The 20,283-nt window shown below is 41.3% G+C and overlaps 1 protein-coding gene across 1 annotated transcript in view; it reads left to right on the top strand.

Annotated features, from left to right (window-relative positions):
* Positions 1-314: 314 nt before the first annotated feature.
* The window catches only part of ADAMTS19 (ADAM metallopeptidase with thrombospondin type 1 motif 19), a 250,726-nt gene continuing 230,757 nt past the window's right edge, over positions 315-20,283 (top strand). The window contains exons 1-2 of the mRNA XM_028103681.2: positions 315-396; positions 1,018-1,670. Coding sequence (XP_027959482.1) covers positions 324-396; positions 1,018-1,670 — 726 coding nt within the window. The 5' untranslated portion in view covers positions 315-323. The remainder of the gene's footprint in view (positions 397-1,017; positions 1,671-20,283) is intronic.

Below are 20,283 nucleotides of genomic sequence, written 5' to 3' on the forward strand. Positions count from 1 at the left end.
GCTCCGGAAACTCTCGCAACGTTCCAGAACACAGAAAATAGACTCATCACCTAATTCGCCAGGGAGCCAGAGCGCTGCGGGGCCGCGGCGCTGCCTGCCCCCGCTCCTCCCCCCCCCACCCCCGCCCGGGCTCGAGCAGCCTCTCGGAGTCACACAGCACCCCCCCCTCCCACCCCCCGGCAGACAAAGGGCCTGGGCAAACTCGCCGCCTGGCCTCCTTGCGCTCCGGGGAGGCGGCGGCGCCCGCGGTGGATCGCGCAAGGAGGCGCGCGCGGGGCAGGGAGCCGCGGCCGCGGGAGCGCGGTCCCGGAAAGAGCCTCGAGATGCGCCTTACTCACATCTGCTGCTGCTGCCTCCTTTACCAGCTGGGGGTCTTGTCGAATGGGATCGTTTCAGGTGAGTTCTGCCGAGACTTTCGGCTGGCTTTCCAACTTCCCCAGCGGAAACCGGGAACGCACGGGGAGGCAGGGCTGGTGCAGCCGGTGCGCGGTGAGCAGGACTCAGTGAGTAGCAATAAAAAGGGGCGTGCGGGTGCAGATTGAAGGGGTCATGCTCGAGCGAAATGCACTTCTCTCGACCTCATTTTAAGCATCGTGGAATTAATGAGAGCAGTAATGTATGCAAAGGTACGTTTACAGCACCTGGAGGAAAATGGGGAAGTACAGCAATTGATAGCGATGCTTTGCTCTGACGTATACTTAAGAAAATAATTTATCTGTGTTGGAGTCTTTGCACCGGTTTTCCTTCACCAACTAAGTGCTGTCACCAAACGTTGCGGCCCCACTCCTTCACCCCTCCCCCCCCCATATAATCGTACTTTTATTTTGGAAAATGCTGGGGTCTGTAATCTGATCGCAAGGCTTCAGGGGTTGCAAGAGTTTCAGGGGCTAGACGGGTGGTCTCCAACACATTAACACGAGAGCCTTGGGTCTGAACCGAGTGTGAGCCTGGGAATGCTTGTGCTACTGGAACCGCGGCACTTTACGCCCCGCACTTCTCTGTCTGCCCCGCCCGCAGGGCTGCAGTTCGCCCCCGACCGCGAGGAGTGGGAAGTCGTGTTTCCTGCACTCTGGCGCCGGGAGCCAGTGGACGCGGCCGGCGGCAGCGGGGGCAGCGCGGACCCAGGCTCGGTGCGCGGCGGAAGCGCCCGGGCGCAGGCGGCCGGCAGCTCACGCGAGGTGCGCTCCGTGGCCCCGGCGCCGCGGGTGGAACCCGCGGAGGGCCAGTGCGAGCCCCAGCCACAGCCTCGGCCGCCGTCGCCGCGGGCGGGAGAGGAGGACGAGGAGTTCGAGTCGCAGGAACTGCCGCGGGGATCCAGCGGGGCTGCCGCCCTGTCCCCGGGCGCCCCGGCCTCGTGGCAGCCGCCGCCCCCACAGCCACCCCCGTCTCCTCCCCCGGGCCAGGAAGCCGAGCCGGACGGCGACGAGGTACTGCTGCGGATCCCGGCCTTCTCCCGGGACCTGTACCTGCTGCTCCGGAGAGATGGCCGCTTCCTGGCGCCGCGCTTCGCGGTGGAACAGCGGCCGAGTCCCGGCCTCGGCCCCGGCCCCACGCGGGCAGCAGCCGCCCCGCGCCCTCCGGCGCCGCCCGACGCCTCCTGCTTCTACACCGGAGCGGTGCTGCGGCACCCGGGCTCGCTGGCCTCTTTCAGCACCTGTGGGGGTGGCCTGGTAAGCGCCCTTCCTTCCCCTACTCTCCACTTTCCCGCCACTCCGCCCTCTTCCCCACACACACCAGGCTGGTTTGCATGCACCTCGTCCCCTTCCAGAGTGGTCGCCCTGAACTTCACCCTAGTCTCCACTACGCAGGAAGTCTGTCCGGTTTGATAGACTCCCACTGAAATCTCCAGGCCAGTCAGTGAATCTGAAGGCTAACTGGATGGATTGAGAGCCTTCTCCTTCTGTACGGTTACACGTATCTTTTGATTACTGTATCAAACTGTCTCCTGGTAACTCTTCCCACTGGTTTTACTTCTTTCTGTATTTCAAAATAAGCCCACCACGTGGTGTCTTTTAGGAGTTTCGAAGACAACCAATCTGCTCACTGCAGAATCTCCTCTGGGTCTGCCCCCACCCCCAGTTCTGCATTTATTATCTTTTTTTTTTCATGTCCTACTTCAAAGTTGTCAGAACAGTTCTCTAGGGAATTATACATTCTGACAGCTGTCTAGAATTTAAACGCATGCACAGCCACACTGGACACCTGTTCGGTGTTCTGGGAGGGACAGGAGTGGAGGAGTCACTGAGACACTGGGAGCTGTGGACTGATGAGTGACCTTAGAACCCAGTCTGACCTTAGAACCCAGTTGGTATGCAAAGGGTCATGGTTCGGTGGTTTAACTTTTTCTTTTCTGAGGTTTACATTTTACCTGGCTGTAGTTGGCTTTTCTCCTCCCCACTCGACGGTGGAAGGTGGTAGGGGTGGGAGCCTTGCTGAGAGGCCTGTTGGAACCTGAAAATAAAAATCATTTACTCTATCTGAACAATGGAGATCATCATGGGATTTTCTCTCCTCTGCTCTGGCCCAGGCTGGGGGATAATTGTTACCTCCTGTAGGTTGGCCTTTACTTTGTGGTAAAGTACACATAACATAAAATTTACCCTTTTAACCATTTTTAGGTGTACAGTTCAGAGGCATTAAGTGCCTTCATGTTATTACACAGCCATCATCATTGTGGCCTTTATTACCGGTTTAAGGCAAAACCCACAAGATATTGAAAACGCTCATGTGATTTGTGGCTTCATTTTGCTGTTCCTAATGAGCCATTGATGAAATCCATAAGGACTTGTCTGAAAGCAACCTGCTCATTTCTAGAAAAACCCAATAGTAATGGAGAGCAGAAAATATCCGCACAAAGCCACCCAAAGCCATGAAATGGAAAAAGATGGTCAAAATCCAGACAAAATGAAACTGGAAATTTTTACCTATGCCCTCCTAAGGTCTCAAAGTCCAATGATGTAAATTGCTGGACAGGGCTATATTTTACCAGATGCTCATAATGATGAATATTCAAATATGGACATTTTTAGCCATGAGTGAAAAAAGTTGGCATGGAAAAAATACACGAAAAGCTTTTAAAAATGTTTTTTGTGGAACTGATACTTGAACACTTCAGTGGGGGAAGCATTTTGTGGGGATTTCATTGTCCACTAGTTTTTGGCCAGGGATTAAATAATTACATATAGAAAGTTCCTGGTGTGGTAGAAGCAATAGGGGATAAAGCATTTCACTGTGTTGAAATGTGGGCTTTTGGTCACATTTTCCAAATGAGCTATGCTTTCTCTCCATACTTAAGGGAGCAAAGTTAGAATTATGAGTAGGTTTTTCATAGACTGAATAGGAGTTTGACATACTTCCCTGTTTATCATGTTGGACTTTTACTCACTTTTCCTATTAGCCACATATGTATATGTTCTGAACTGGGAAGTCTTTGTTATTGAGGAAATCTGATGTTGCCAGCGATACAGTATAGCAGTCAGACTCTTGAGTAAAAAGTTAGGCAGATAGCCAAGAAGAGTGGGTTTGTTACTCCAGACTCTACCATGCCAGGCCTTTTTCCCTTATGAGGGTGGATTAGGAAAGAGAGCATAATTTGTTATCTGAGCTCTGACATTGGCTTGTACTCTGACAATTGACAAGTCCCTTACCTCTCTGGGCTTCAGTTTTCACTCATTAAATGAGAGAATTGGATGATTTAATTAAAAACTGGAGGATAGAATTGAAATTCTATTAGATGTTAAATGTATCCCACATCCTGCATTAAGCACTTACAGATTGGGAGAAGGACATCATACACAAGTGATTATGACCCAGGTATCTATGGAACAGTGAGGTGCTGAATCAGATCTTATGCCTGAGGTAAACCCAGCTTGGAAAGTTGGGGAAGGCTTCCCAAAGCAGAGTTTAACTGAAGCATGAGGAGGCTTTCCCCAGGCAGAACAAGGCTGAAGAGTGTTTTAGATAGAGGGATGATGCTGAAGATACAAAAGTGGAGACCTATCAAGGAAATGAAAATAAGAATCTCCTGTGACTGGGCTAGAAGGTGCAATAAGGGGAAATGATCCTAAAATGTTTGGTGAGATCAGACCTCAAAAGCCTTGTCTGCTGGACTATGGGCTTTTCCTAACTGTTGATTATCATGGGGCTACTTCTTGTTCTTCTGTGTTTCCAGAATTCTGTGATCCTCTCATTCTAATGTGAGGAATCATAATGACTTTCCGTGGGGGTGAATTAATTATAAATGCAACTGCTTTTCGTTTGCAGCAGTTTTTTTTTCTTCTCAGTAAGTGAAAGCTTTCTGATCTTTAGTTGCCAAAAAAGAGTAGATAACTAAGTGTACCTTCCCCTCCCCTCTCTCAGCAGCTAGTTTTGCCTTCTGGTGCCTGAACTCCTCCATACCTTTTGGATTAGTGCATATTTGAAAAGACCCAAGAGTCTCTATCAGAGGACATAGATCATCAACTACCCAGTATTGCACAGTGGTAAACATTTATAAGGTTGGCCAACTCATTCTCCAGATACCAGTCTGACTTGTGCTGTGAAAGGGAAAGTGCTAGAATAGGTATTTTGGGTCCATGGTCAGGTGCTGCCTCTTCAAAGTACTTAATCTTTCTGGATCTCATCTTTGCTATTTATAAAACACACAAATTGTATTTATATATCTAGCAGTAGATGTATGAAGTGTTCTTACTATTTCTGTTTCCGCTTCTTAGTCTCTAATATTGAAGAATAATCTTTGAGCCACATATTAGATCCAGTAGGCACATAAATATCCTAATACTAAGCAATTAAACATTTATTGAGCAAGTCCTCTGAGCAAGGCATTGTGCAGATATGGAGAATACAAAAAGTAGATGAAAAAGCCTTGATGTATGTTTCAGGGAGCTTCTGGCCTGCCTTGCCAGTGACAAATGGAAACAGGGATATACAGTAGCTTGAGACAGTTACAAATATAGGTATGCCCCAAGTGCTTTGATGCTACTTTCTTACTCATTTCTTTTCATTTCCACAACACTGTAAGATACCTGGTTTTGAGTTGGCACTCAATAAAAATCACTGAACAAAATACAGCATATACAGAACTTTATTATGTTTTAAATAACAATCTCTAAAACTTAAAATACAAAAAAGCAACAAATTAAATATTATGAAAGAGTGCAACAATTATGTTGGCTCAAAACAAACGCATTAGTTTTGTGTTTTTTTTTAAAGCACATGTAAACAGGATAAACTAGATCATGATACACCTTGCCTGTGGTTCCCTCTAAGTGGACTGTTGAAATGGTCATCATTAATATTTGGATTACTCTTCCAGGATGATAAAGAGTGACTACTAAAACTTTATACCCTTAATTTGTAAGTTTTATACAGTAGTCATTTTGACTAGCTCTTTATACAGAATCCGCAGCCTTGTGTAAATTCAGTTTCTTTTTTCTTTTTTTTTTTTTTTGGCAGTTTACTCCTTTTTCTTTTTGCATCACTACATTCGATGCCACAGCCAGTTTTGAACAGTTAAATATTTTAAGGTATCCATTCCAGACAAGGCACTTTCTCAAGTACCACTACTAAGGCAGGAGGGGAGTGTCCTGGCAGAGTTGGGGGAAGGATCGTGTACTAGCAGAGCTGGGAAGAAGTGGCATGAGCATCCAAACGAAAAAAAGTAAAGACTGCAGACTAACCTCACTCATCTACCTTCTTGGTTCAAGCCAAATCTTAGGAGCCACAGAAAAGATCTTCTAAGTAAATCTAAAGCAATATTATAAAAGAATGCCATTTGTACCTCAGACATGTTGAATATCTCCTTAAAGACTGAAAACAGTTTGGACTGGATTAATGAAGAACATGGAGACATTAGGAAACCTCCATGAACTGGGAGGGGATTCACCAGAAGTGCAGGGAGCAGAGGTGGCATTGGCTCTTTTTCATGTCCAATTATGACCACAGTGGAAGCCACATGTGCATGCCTAGGCAAGAACAGAAAGGATAAAAGCTTTCCCAGACGTGTTGGTGATACCAGAGGACACAGCGTCTCCCTTCTAAAAAGATGATCTATTGGCTCCCTGCACCCAGAAGAAGGGCCCACCTGTTTCACCAAATAACCCGAGGAGTCACAACAGATAGGTGAGCAGGGAAACCAAAAAGATATGAGCTGACACCCAAGAATATCATACTTTTAAGAAAACGAACCATATAAAGGAGAGTCCTCAGGCTCTGGCTTGTTAGTATATGGAGGAACAAAATTAATAGAATAGATGGATACTTCAACAGAAGTATAAGAGTGGATATATATTCTTGGAAAAAATAAATTAAAAAAAAAATACAGCAACAGCTGCTGTCCAGAAAAAAAAAAGACGAGATACAATGTATCTAAAAATAAGTGGTCATTAGAATTAAAAACTCCATCAAAGAACTGACAGGTAAATTTCTGACCTAGAAGATCAGGCCCAGAAATTCTCCCAGAACATAATATAAAAGACAAATGCGTCCACAGTATGAAAGAAAAGTTGTGAGCCATGAATCCTAGATCTAGATGGTTCAAATTTATCTAATAGCGGTTAACTTTAAAAATAAGTGAGAGGATAGAATTTTGTGCGTGTGAGTGTAGTGTAATTTATTTGACCAATGTCCTCTTCTAATTTTTCACTTTTATAACTCCATGGTAAGCACCTTATACAGTAAACATTCAACATACATATGATTATTTACCTCCGCCCATTTATAAAGGATAGAATTTTTAAAATGCATGCAATGTACCCTAAAGATTTGAATCTAATTTAAATCACGTGTGTGTGTGTGTGTGTGTGTGTGTGTGTGTGTGTGTGTGTGTATTTATTTATCAGCCAAGCTTTGGATGTGAGGTCGTACAGGTGAGCCTCACCCAGCAGGCATACAAACTAATTTCCAATATAGATTTCTGTATTTGGAGGAAAAACTGAAGACAAACTCAATATAACTTATGTGTAGAATCCTGGACTTTTAAAACTTTCAAATCTTTTATGCTTGTTTCATCCCAAATAAAATTGGAGCAGTTTTCCTTTAGCAACTTACTTTTCTCAAGTTTTTCCAAATTTTTCAAGGAAACAAAGACAGTTTTGCACTTGTATTTTGCTGTTTAATATTTAGTGTCTGATTAAATTACATGATTACAGAATGTGGTACCTTTGTGTGTTCAAGCAAATTCAGCTGATTCTTGGTCAACATACAGGCTGGTTGGTGGAGATAATTTCAAGTAGCAAGACAAGGGAGGAATCTATGAGCTATGTGCATTCTGCATATTGTATGCCTCAGTGATCGTATTTTCTAGATGGTGTGGAGAGTGTTATTTAACTCAGTGATTCGAGTTGATTTGGCTGATATAACTAATATAGGTTAGATAGAGGTTAACACAGCTTTTTTTTTGGTATTATAATCTCATTTCCAGAGATAAAGGAAGACGGACACCTTCAGATCGAAGGATGAATCACCAAGCTCACGGTGGTATTAGTAGAGACCCATGCCTAGACACATTGTGGTAGAATATTAGAAAATCAAAGAGAAAGAGAAAATTCTACAGGTTTAATAAGGGAATGATTATCTCTAATGGAATGCTAGAGGATCATGAGTTGATAGTTTTATAGTTCTGAGGAAATGTGATTTGGAATCCAGGACTCAGACCAGCTAACATTCTTTTTTTTTCAAGTTTTTATTGAAATTCGAGTCAGTTAACATACAGTGCATTATTTGTTTCAACCCTAACCCAACTGAATATTCTACATGACTATTCAATTCATGTAGAATTTAGTGATCCATCACTTACATACAACACCCAATGGTCATCACAACTTTCTACCCATGTGACCTATTTAACCTGTCTCTGCCCCCCAGCAACCCTCAGTTTGTTCTCTATAGTTAAGAGCCAAACTACCATGCAAACCTAAAGAAAAAATAATATCATTTTCAAAATTATAAGGCCTCAAACTTTACCGAACAGAACCTCCAAAAAGGTATGCGATGAAAAGTCTTCCTCCAACCCCTTTCTTCCAACCCCTTCTTCCAGTTATTGCTATATTCCTTCCTATATTCCTATAATAACCTAGGGTTATTAGTTTCTAGTGTGTGGTCTACAAGCAGTTGATAAATAAATACGTGTATATAAATTTATAGTTTTTAAGCCTACATTATTTATACACATACACACATGCATGCACGTGTGAGATTACCACATATCAGTACAGAGATTCTTCTTTCTTTTTTTAAATTTTTTTATTGTTATGTTAATCACCATACATTACATCATTAGTTTTGGATGTAGTGTTCCATGATTCATTGTTTGCATATAACACCCAGTGCTCCACGCAGAACGTGCCGTCTTTAATACCCATCACCAGGCTAACACATCCCCCCACCCCCCTCCCTCTAGAACCCTCAGTTTGTTTTTCAGAGTCCATTGTCTCTCATGGTTCGTCTCCCCCTCCAATATCCCCCCCTTCATTCTTCCCCTCCTGCTATCTTCTTCTTCTTTTTCTTTTTTTTTTTTTTTAACATATATTGTATTATTTGTTTCAGAGGTACAGATCTGTGATTCAACAGTCTTGCACAATTCACTGCACTCACCATAGCACATACCCTCCCCAGTGTCTATCACCCAGCCACCCCATCCCTCCCACCCCCGACCACCCCAGCATCCCTCAGTTTGTTTCCTGAGATTAGGAATTCCTCATATCAGTGAGGTCATATGATACATGTCTTTTCTGATGGACTTATTTCGCTCAGCATAACAACCTCCAGTTCCATCCACGTCCTCGCAAATGGCAAGATCGCATTCCTTTTGATGACTGCATAATATTCCTTTGTATATATACACCACATCTTCTTTATCCATTCATCTGTCAGTGGACATCTTGGCTCTTTCCACAGTTTGGCTATTGTGGACATTGCTGCTATAAACATCGGGGTGCACGTACCCTTTCAGCTCCCTACATTTGTATCTTTGGGGTAAATACCCAGTAGTGCAATTGCTGGATCATATGGAAGCTCTATTTTCAACTGTTTCAGGAACCTCCATACTGTTTTCCAGAGTGGCTGCACCAGCTTGCATTCCCACCAACAGTGTAGGACGGTTCCTCTCTCTCCACATCCCCGCCAACATCTGTCGTTTCCTGACTTGTTAGTTTTAGCCATTCTGACTGGTGTGAGGTGATATCTCATTGAGGTTTTGATGTGGATTTCCCTGATGCCGAGCGATGTTGAGCACTTTTTCATGTGTCTGTTGGCCATTTGGATGTCTTCTTTGGAAAAATGTCTGTTCATGTCTTCTGCCCATTTCTTGATTGGGTCATTTGTTCTTTGGGTGTTGAGTTAAAGAAGTTCTTTATAGATTTTGGATACTAGCCCTTTATCTGATACGTCATTTGCAAATATCTTCTCCCATGCTGTGGATTGTCTTTTGATTTTGTGGACTGTTTCTTTTGCTGTGCAAAAGCTTTTTATCTTGATGAGGTCCCAATAGTTCATTTTTGCCCTTGCTTCCCTTGCCTTTGGTGGTGTGTCCAGAAAGAAGTTGCTGCGCCTGAGGTCAAATAGGTTGCTGCCTGTGTTCTCCCTTAGGATTTTGATGGACTCCTGTCTCACACTTAGGTCTTTCAACCATTTTGAGTCTAGTTTTATGTGTGGCGTAAGGAAATGGTCCAGTTTCATTCTTCTGCGTGTGTCTGTCCAATTTTCCCAGCACCATTTGTTGAAGAGACTGTCTTTTTTCCATTGGACATTCTTTCCTGCTTTGTCAAAGATTAGTTGACCGTAGAGTTGAGGGTCCATTTCTGGGCTCTCGATTCTGTTCCATTGATCTATGTGTCTGTTTTGTGCCAGTACCATACTGTTTGATGATTACAGCTTTGTAATAGAGCTGGAAGCCCGGAATTGTGATGCTGCCAGCTTTGCTTTTCTTTTTCAACATTCCTCTGGCTATTTGGGGTCTTTTCTGGTTCCATACAAATTTTAGGATTATTTGTTCCATTTCTTTGAAAAAAGTGGATGGTATTTTGTTGGGGATTGCATTGAATGTGTAGATTGCTCTAGGTAGCATTGACATCTTCACAATATTTGTTCTTCCAATCCATGAGCATGGAAATTTATACCATTTCTTTGTGTCTTCCTCAATTTGTTTCATGAGTATTTTGTACTTTTCTGAGTACAGATCCTTTGCCTCTTTGGTTAGGTTTATTCCTAGGTATCTTATGGTTTTGGGTGCAATTGAAAATGGGATCGACTCCTTAATTTGTCTCTCTTCTGTCTTGTTGTGGTGTATAGGAATGCCACTGATTTCTGTGCATTGATTTTATATTCTGCCACTTTACTGAATTCCTGTATGAGTTCTAGCAGTTTTTGGGGTAGAGTCTTTTGGGTTTTCCACATAAAGTATCATATCATCTGCAAAGAGTGAGAGTTTGACTTCCTCTTTGCCGATTTGGATGCCTTTGATTTCTTTTTGTTGTCTGACTGCTGTGGCTAGGAATTCTAGTACTATGTTGAATAGCAGTGGTGATAGTGGACATCCCTGCCGTGTTCCCGACCTTAGGGGGAAACCTCTCAGTTTTACCCCATTGAGAATGATATTCACTCTGGGTTTTTCATAGATGGCTTTTAAGATATTGAGGTATGTACCCTCTATCCCTATACTCTGAAGAGTTTTGATTAAGAAAGGATGCTGTACTTTGTCAAATGCTTTTTCTGCATCTATTGAGAGGATCATATGGTTCTTGTTCTTTCTTTTATTAATATATTGTATCACATCAATTAATTTGTGGATGTTGAACCAACCTTGCAGCCCAGAGATAAATACCACTTGGTTGTGGTGCATAATCCTTTTAGTGTACTGTTGGATCCTATTGGCTAGTATTTTGGTGAGAATTTTTGCATCCATGTTCACCAAGGATATTGGTCTGTAATTCTTTTTGATGGGGTCTTTGTCTGCTTTGGGGATCCAGGTAATGGTGGCCTCATAAAACGAGTTTGGAAGTTTTTCTTCCGTTTCTTTTTTCTGGAACAGTTTCAGAAGAAGAGGTATTAATTCCTCTTTAAATGTTTGGTAGAACTCCCCTGGGAAGCCATCTGGCCCTGGGCTTGTGTTTGTTGGGAGATTTTTGATGACTGCTTCAATTTCCTTAGTGGTTATAGGTCTGTTCAGGTTTTCTATTTCTTCCTGGTTCAGTTTTGGTAGTTGATACATATCTAGGAATGCATCCATTTCTTCCAGATTTCTGATTCGCTGGCATAGAGTTGCTCACATGTTCTTATAATTGTTTGTATTTCTTTGGTGTTGGTTGTGATCTCTCCTCTTTCATTCATGATTTTGTTGATTTGGGTCATTTCTCTTTTCTTTTTGATAAGTCTGGCCAAGGGTTTATCAATGTTGTTAATTCTTTCAAAGAACCAGCTCCTAGTTTCGTTGATCTGTTCTACTGTTCTTTTGGTTTCTATTTCATTGATTTCTGCTCTGATCTTTATTATTTCTCTTCTCCTGCTGGTTTTAGGCTTTATTTGCTGTTCCTTCTCCAGCTCCTTTAGGTGTAGGGTTAGATTGTGTATTTGAGACCCATCTTGTTTCTTGAGAAAGGCTTGTATTGCTATATACTTTCCTCTTAGGACTGCCTTTGCTGTATCCCAAAGATTTTGAACAGTTGTGTTTCCATTTTCATTGGTTTCCATGAATTTTTTTACTTCTTTAATTTCCTGGTTGACCCATTCATTCTTTAGTAGGATGCTTTTTAGCCTCCATGTATTTGAGTTCTTTCCGACTTTCCTCTTGTGATTGAGTTCTAGTTTCAAAGCACTGTGGTCTGAAAATTGCAGGGAATGATCCCAATCTTTTGGTACCGGTTGAGACCTGATTTGTGACCTAGGATGTGATCTATTCTGGAGAATGTTTCACGGGCACTCGAGAAGAATGTGTATTCTGTTGCTTTGGGATGGAATGTTGTGAATATTATCTATGCAGTCCATTTGGTCCAGTGTGTCATTTAAAGTCTTTATTTCCTTGTTGATATTTTGCTTAGATGATCTGTCCATTTCAGTGAGGGGAGAGTTAAAGTCCCCCACTATTATTGTATTATTGTCAATGTGTTTCTTTGCTTTTGTTATTTATTGGCTTATATAATTGGCTGCTCCCATGTTAGGGGCGTAGATATTTACAATTGCTAGATCTTCTTGTTGGATAGACCCTTTAAGTAGGATATAGTGTCCTTCTTCATCTCTTATTATGGTCTTTGGTTTAAAATCTAATTTGTCTGATATAAGGATTGCCACTCCAGCTTTCTTTTGGTGTCCATTAGCATGGTAAATGGTTTTCCACCCCCTCACTTTCAATCTGGAGGTGTCTTTGGGTCTAAAATGAGTCTCTTGCAGACAGCATATCGATGGGTCTTGTTTTTTTATCCCATCTGATAGCCTGTGTCTTTTGATTGGGGCATTTAGCCCATTTACATTCAGGGTAACTATTGAAGGATATGAATTTAGTGCCATTGTATTGCCTGTAAGGTGACTGTGACTGTATATTGTCTGTGTTCCTTTCTGGTCTATGTTGCTTTTCGGCTCTCTCTTTGCTTAGATGACACCTTTCAGTATTTCTTGTAGGGCTGGTTTCGTGTTTGCAAATTCCTTTAGTTTTTTTGTCCTGGAAGCTTTTTATCTCTCCTTCTATTTTCTTTTCCTTTCTTTTCTTTTCTTTTTAAAGATTTTATTTATTTATTTGAGAAAGAGAGAATGAGAGACAGAGAGCATGAGAGGGAAGAGTGTCAGATGGAGAAGCAGACTCCCCGCCTAGCAGGGAGCCCGATGTGGGACTCAATCTCAGGACTCCAGAATCATGACCTGAGCCGAAGGCAGTCGCCCAACTAACTGAGCCACCCAGGCGCCCTCCTTCTATTTTCAATGACAGCCTAGCTGGATATAGTATTCCTGGCTGCATATTTTTCTCATTTAGTGCTCTGAATATATCATGCCAGTCCTTTCTGGCCTGCCAGGTCTCTGTGGACAGGTCTGTTGCCATTCTAATGTTTCTACCATTGTAGGTTACATATCTCTTCTCCTGAGCTGCTGTCAGGATTTTCTCTTTGTGTCTGAGACTCGTAAGTTTTACTATTAGATGTCGGGGTGTTGACCTATTTTTATTGATTTTGAGAGGGGTTCTCTGTGTCTCCTGTATTTTGATACCTGTTTCCTTTCCCAAATTAGGGAAGTTTTCTGCTATAATTTGCTCCAATATACCACCTGCCCCTCTCTTTCTTCTTCTTCTGGGATCCCAATTATTCTAATGTTGTTTCGTCTTATGGTATCGCTTATCTCTTGAATTCTGCCCTCATGATCCAGCAGTTATTTATCTCTCTTTTTCTCACTTCTTTATTTTCCATTGTTTGGTCTTCTATATCACTAATTCTCTCTTCTGCCTCATTTATCCTAGCAGTTAGAGCCTCCATTTTTGATTGCACTTCATTAATAGCCTTTGTGATTTCGACATCGTTAGATTTTAGTTCTTTTATTTCTCCAGGAAAGGTTTCTCTAATAACTTCCATGCTTTTTTCAAGCCCTGCTAGTATCTTTAAAATCATCATTCTGAACTCTAGTTCTGACATCGTACTAATGTGTGTTTTGAGTAGGTCCCTGGCAGTCGGTACTGCCTCTTGTTCTTTTTGTTGAGATGATTTTTTCAGTCTTGTCATTTTGTCCAGAGGAGAACAGTTGAATGAGAGAACAAAATGGTAACAGGGTAACAATCCCCCAGAAAATATACTCTAAACAAATCAGAAAAGCCCTGAAACCAGGGGGAAAGAAAGGGAAAGAAAGAAAAAAAGAAAAAGAAAAAAAAAAGAAAAAGATAAAAACAAACAAAAACAGAACAAAACAAAACAAAAAAACAGAATATGATCAAATATGATCAGGCTGGTGCATAGATCAGTGCCACACTCTAGATTTTGGGTGTATTTTGGTCTGTTAGAAGAAAGTGCCTCCTGAAATTTTGAAGAGAGAAAAACATATATGTACAAAAATAAGGGTTAATACGATGAAGGGATGGAATATGACTGTAAAGATGAAATGTATAAAAGATTTTATAAAAGGAATTGATAAGAAGTTGGTTGAAAAAAGAAAGAAGAGGATTTAAAAAAAAAAGAGGAAAAAAGGAAGAGAATGTGATCAGGTAGGAGACTAGGACAAAGCCATACACTAGAGATTTAGGGTATATTTTGATCTCAAAATTTTAGAGAGAACAACTTATATATATATGCCTAAAATAAGGGTAACTACTATGCAGGGATAGAATATGACTCTAAAAATGAAAAATAAAAAATGTTTTTTAAAAAAGGGATTGATAGAATTTTGGTTGAAAAAGGGAAAAAGAAAAACTCAGAAAAAAATACAGTTTAAAAGAAATTAACTTTGAAAGACTAAAGAATCATGGTAAAAAAGCCATGGATTCTATGTGCAGTATTCCCCTAGTGCTGGAGTTCTCCCGTTCTTGTTGATCGGTAAACTTGGTCTTGGCTGGCTGTTCTTGCTGATCTTCTGGGGGAGGGGCCTGTTGCCATGGTTCCCAAAGGTCTTTGCCGGAGGCGGAATTGCCCCGCCCTTGTCAGTCCAGGCTAAGCAAGCTGCTCGGGTTTGCTCTCAGGAGCGTCTGTTCCCTGCAAGCTCTCGGTACAGCTTTGGAGGACCAGAGTGAAAATGGCAGCCTCCCAATCTCCACCCCGAAGGAGCCGAGAACTCGGGGCCCCACTCCTTGGTGGGGCCCCAGAGAAAAGCAGTCAATCACTCCCGTTCCTGGTCTCCAGCTGCACTCCGTGGTCACGGGCCTGTGACCGAGCGTTTCTGTCTCTGGTACCTGACCCCGTGTGGAGTCTCCCAACCCAGCAGATCTCTACGGTGCGCTCCCGCGCCGCTCCTCCTGGGGGAGGAAGGTGAGTCTTCCCGGCTCTGCCGCTTGTTGGCTCCTCCCTGCTGGAGGAGCAGTGGCCCGACTGGGCCGCGGATCACGGTGTATGGCAACCCCGAGCTGAGAGCCTGTGCCTTGGCTCCGTCTCTGCAGCTGGCTTCCCTGCTCTGATCCCTGGGAGCTCTGCCACACTCAGGCACCCCCGGTCTTTCTGTGACCCTGAGGGTCCTGAGACTACGCTGTCCCGCGAAGTTTCCACCCCCCCCCCCCCCCCCGTTTAGCCACTGGAGTGACGTCCCTCAGCGGAGCCGACTTCTGAAAGTTCTGATTTTGTGCTCCGTGGCTCTAACACTTGCCAGAAGCGGCTGACGGAGTCCCCCTCCCCCGCCGTCTATCCTCCCGAATTATCACCTCGGATGCACTTCTGCTCAGGTCCTGCCTTCCAGAAAGTGGTCACTTTTCTGTTCAGAGAGTTGTTGCTATTCTTTTCTTCGATCTCCTGTTGAGTTCGTAGGTGTTCAGAATGATTTGATCCCTATCCAGCTGAATTCCTGGGACCAAATGAAATCCAGGTCTCCTACTCCTCCGCCATCTTGCTCCTCTCCCTCTTTCTTTTGTTTGATAGTTCCCTTTTATCTGATTGCAAGTATGTTCCATCATCTACTTAATCAGTTCGGTGTTGACATAATTTGATCAATTCTAATATTTTCCTATTATGAACAGTGCTAAATTAAATAAATAGGATTCTGTAGATATGCCATTTTGCCTAAATCTTTGTCAAAGGGCACGTTGTATTGGTAATTTGGGGTGATGGTGCCTGACTGTACCCCACAGTGGTGGTACCACTCTGTACTCTTCAGGCAATCAGAGTATGAGAGTACGTCTTTCCTCCATGCGTTTACCAGTATGGATGGTGTTAAAGACATTGACGTTTGTGAAATCTAATAGGCAAAAAAAATGTTACTTCAGTGTAGTTTTATTTATTTATTTATTTAAAGATTTTATTTATTTATTCATGAGAGACAGAGGGAGAGAGAGAAGCAGAGGGAGAAGCAGGCTCCCAAGGAGCAGGGAGCCCGATGCGGGACTCTGTCCCAGAACCCTGGGATCATGACCTGAGCTGAAGGCAGACGCTTAACCATCTAAGCCACCCAGGCGCCTTCAGTGTAGTTTTAATGGACATTTTTCAGGTATTTTTTGTGAGACTGAGCATCTTTTCATATTTTTATTCTTACCTCCTTTCCTGTAAATGTACTGTTCATGTCTTGTACTCATTTTCTGTTAGATTTTTAGTCTTTTTCATTTCTATTCCAGAGCTCTTTTTGTATTAGTGTTTTAAAAAGATAAATGTTAATAACAAAATAATACATGCTGAGTGTAGAAAGTTTAAAAAATATATAAAATAAGTCATCTGTAAACTTACCATCCATAGATAGTCACTTTTTAGGGTTTATGCTGAAAAGGAAATATAAGTATCAAATAAACACAATTGTTTTCAAATTTATTGGTAAGCTAGTAAAAGCACATTTTCTCAAACATCATTTCTGGTTCATTAGGTTGGCACAAATTATGCCAATTGATAATATCCATGCTTGGGGAACACTTAATCTTACACATTGTATGAGAGCAAATTGGTTGAGGCTTTTGTATTGTATGTACTTAAATTTTAAATGCTTATTCTTCTTTTCAGGAATATTCATATGTGTGCAAAAGATTTATATATAAGCCTATTCATTGCAATGTTGTTTTCAAGGGCAGAACATTGTAAGTATTCATCATTAGTGGGCTACTTACATATATAGAGTGCTGAATGCCCAGAGAACAAAAAGATAAAAGAAGTAATTCCTTGCTTCATTGCGTTTACAGTCTTCAAGGAACTGCTCCTTTGCTTCAACTTCTTGTCCTCCATGTGTCCATCACAATTCTCTGATTTAGTAAGTGTTCAGTATCTCTATCACCTTAAAGAGTGCATCTGTTTAAGGCATTCCATGGTTTAAGGTTCAGAATGGTGTGTATCATCATGGTTCTGCCAATGGCGACACACGAGAAGTTTCTGTATGTAGATTGTGCAGATACTCCAGTCTTATTTAAGGCAATCATACAGTGAATTCTAATAAAAAATTAATCTAATAAGAATCATCATGCTGGTGGTTAAGTGACGTTGTACATTAAAAGTCAATAATTCTTTAATCATATACTAATCTATACCTTAGTATCTTGAGGAATTCAGGCATGGACCAATTTTATGAGAAGAAATTTTGTTTAATAATATTTGCTTATTAAATAATTATTCATATTAATGTTTTATATTTATTTGCACTTATTAGCTGAATCATAGTATGGTATACTTTTAAAATTCAGGAAATTCTTTACAGGAGCCTTAAAGTATTTTTTATGCAACACTAAAATAGCACATTCTTATTGCACTCATGCACAATTGAATGTTTCCGCTTAATTGCATTTACATTTTTATCCCAGATGGTTTTATGGCTTTCTATGTACAAAGTAATGAATAATCAGAGGAGTTCCAGGTTCCTGATAGATGGGAAGTGTCTTACCTTAGGAAAGTAATCTTGACATATTTTGAGGCAGTGGGACAACCACTTGTCCCTCTTGGATTATGATTTGGGGGGTTTCCTGAAAGGAAATTTTAAGATTCCCTTGGCTAAGCGAGGACCGTAACTTGCTTCAAAGTGCATTTAGGGTGCAGCCATAGTGAGCACATCATCTTGTCTCCATCTCATCTTTATTCTTATGCCAAGCCCTAGACTGAGAGAAGTGAGAAAATGGGAACTAAGCCATTTTAATGCTACCCAGATATTTGTACAGATTTAGCGTGACGGTGTTGAGAAGGCCCTTGGGGGTTAGAGAGTTTAGTACTTGACTTTTCCAACAAGAGAAACTTGATTTCATTTCATAATTAATGTGCATATATCTACAATAAATTATTAACTGTTTAGGCTTTAACTCAGATGATTAGGAAATGGAGCTGGTGAGCCCAGGCCAATTTTGGCACTATTTAACACCTTCTGCTTTTCTGTTGCTTTCCATTAAAAAAAATAATAATAATAAGATCTAAACATTTTTTTCTTCACAAGCACTATGTGCTTATGTTTTGCCCCAGATTTTTTTTTTTTTTTGTCCTCTTACTTCTGCCAGGCTTCGTCTAAAATATATGACCACTTTCTGCAGTGAGCCCACATCACTGCTTCTCAATGCTTTTTTTCTTAGAGTCTGGTGTGCAGACAGCTTTATCAAAATCATGGCAGTAGGGGTGGGGTTGAGGGAGTTGGGAATTCTCCATTTAAATCAGAATCCCAGACTGGGCCTCAGATCCAAGAAATGAATTTAAAAGGAATCCAAGGTAATTCTTGTGCAAGCTAAAATTTGAGGGTAGCTACTGGAAATTTAAGAAACAAACCAGATCAACATATGGGAAGGGGGGAAAAACGAGAGAGAGAGAGGGAAGCAAACCATAAGAGACTTTTAATAGTAGAGAACAAACTGATGGAGGAAGAGGGTTGGGTGACGGGCTAAATGGGTGATGGGTATTAAGGAGGGCACTTGTTATGATGAGCACTGGGTGTTGTATGTAAGTGATGAATCACTAAATTCTGCTGGTGAAACCAATATTACATTATATGTTCACTAACTAGAATTTAAATTTTGAGTGACTTTGAAAACTCCAGCGCTCACCATCTTTAAAGACTAGAGTTACATCCACCAAACTTTATACCCTACGTGTCTTGAATGGATTTTAACATTCCTTTTTAGCTCCTACAGTGAACTTGGATACCTTCTGTCCTTGCCTTTAACATCCTCTCAGGAACCCACTCAGATCTCATTGAGCTGGAAAGGATTTTATGGGTTTCAAATCATTATTCAACAAGTTATAAATGTGAACTAGTTAGTTGGGAGGTGATATAATGGGACCTTTATGCCAGTACGAATGTTTTTCTACTCTTTAGGTGAAAAAGTAGATAGAAATTGAAACTTGCTTCCCATTCTAGAATTTGGAAGTCAACAAATGTATCAACAGTTTTATGGGTAATGTAACAGGAAACTTATTCCAGCTGTTTCACCATAGTTATTGTCATGAAATAAAGCTGATCAGCAACAAAGGAAGAAACACACCTTCAGACTGAAAGGGGTCTATGGTGCCAGCCAGTTTAAGTATGGATAAATGAAGACTGAGGCGCATTGTTGAGGAACATTAGAAAAATCACTGAGAAAATTATAAACTCTTTGCAAGAAATTATCTACCCTGGAATGGCAGGGCAGTGTGGTCGGGTTAAGAGGACCTTGGAGATGTGTAAGAATTAAATGGTAAGCTATCTCAAATGGCAGAAATAACTAACAAATAAAATAACAAGTCTCATCTATTCATTTATATTGTATGAATTTGGATGTCATGAGTCCTATAAAACTCATTAGAATTAACAGTCACAACATTAACCTGCTAAGAGGAATGGCCAGGCAGATAATTATATCTACTAATATGATAGGTGCAGATGGTATATTTCCATTATTACTTAGATCCCAGTGTATGTAAGTAAAATGTGATAGGTACATTTTCATTATAAAAGTGTTATATTATCAGCAAATATTTTAGTGTACCCAGTTCTTGGATGGGTGGTTCAGTTATTGACTGAGGAACTTATGTATAATTAGCATAGGGTTTTTGTGTTGTTTTCTGACTCTGGTTGTGTGCTTCCAGATAGAATACGTAACATTTCAGAATTTTATTACAACAAAATAGAAAGTTTGAGTCATTTATCATGGAAGTAACAATTATGTAAAAATACAACTAACAAGGCATAATGTTTGAGTGATTCATTGTGGAAATATCTGTCTTTTAATAAATTTAATTTAGCATCCTCTGTTTTGTCTACTAATGGATAATTCCTTTGTCTCTGTAGATCTCCAGTTAGAATTTTGTCCGTTCAAAATAGGCGGTTCTAATTAGTAATGTTTTAAAAAGTATTGAATCAGTATCTTAAGTTGAATGTTGCTGTGCAGAAATTTTTCTAAGTAGAATCTAATAATTTCTCATTAGAAAGTCAATTATCATATGGTTTCACTTACTTGTGGAACATAAGGAATAGCACGGAGGACATTAGGGGAAAGAAGGGAAAAAGGAAGGGGGGGAATCGGAGGGGGAGACGAACCATGAGAGACTATGGACTCTGGGAAACACTGAAGGTTCTAGAGGGGAGGGAGGTGGGGGGATGGGTTAGCCTGGTGATGGGTATTAAGGAGGGCACGTTCTGCATGGAGCACTGGCTGTTATATGAAAACAATGGATCATGGATCACTACATCAAAAACTAATGATGTACTGTATGGGGACTAACATAACATAATAAAATAAAAATAAAATTA

Source organism: Eumetopias jubatus, unplaced genomic scaffold (genome assembly GCF_037043125.1).
Source record: "Eumetopias jubatus isolate StellerSeaLion01/CBP00866 unplaced genomic scaffold, mEumJub1_p1.0 scaffold_5, whole genome shotgun sequence".
Lineage (NCBI taxonomy): Eukaryota > Metazoa > Chordata > Mammalia > Carnivora > Otariidae > Eumetopias > Eumetopias jubatus.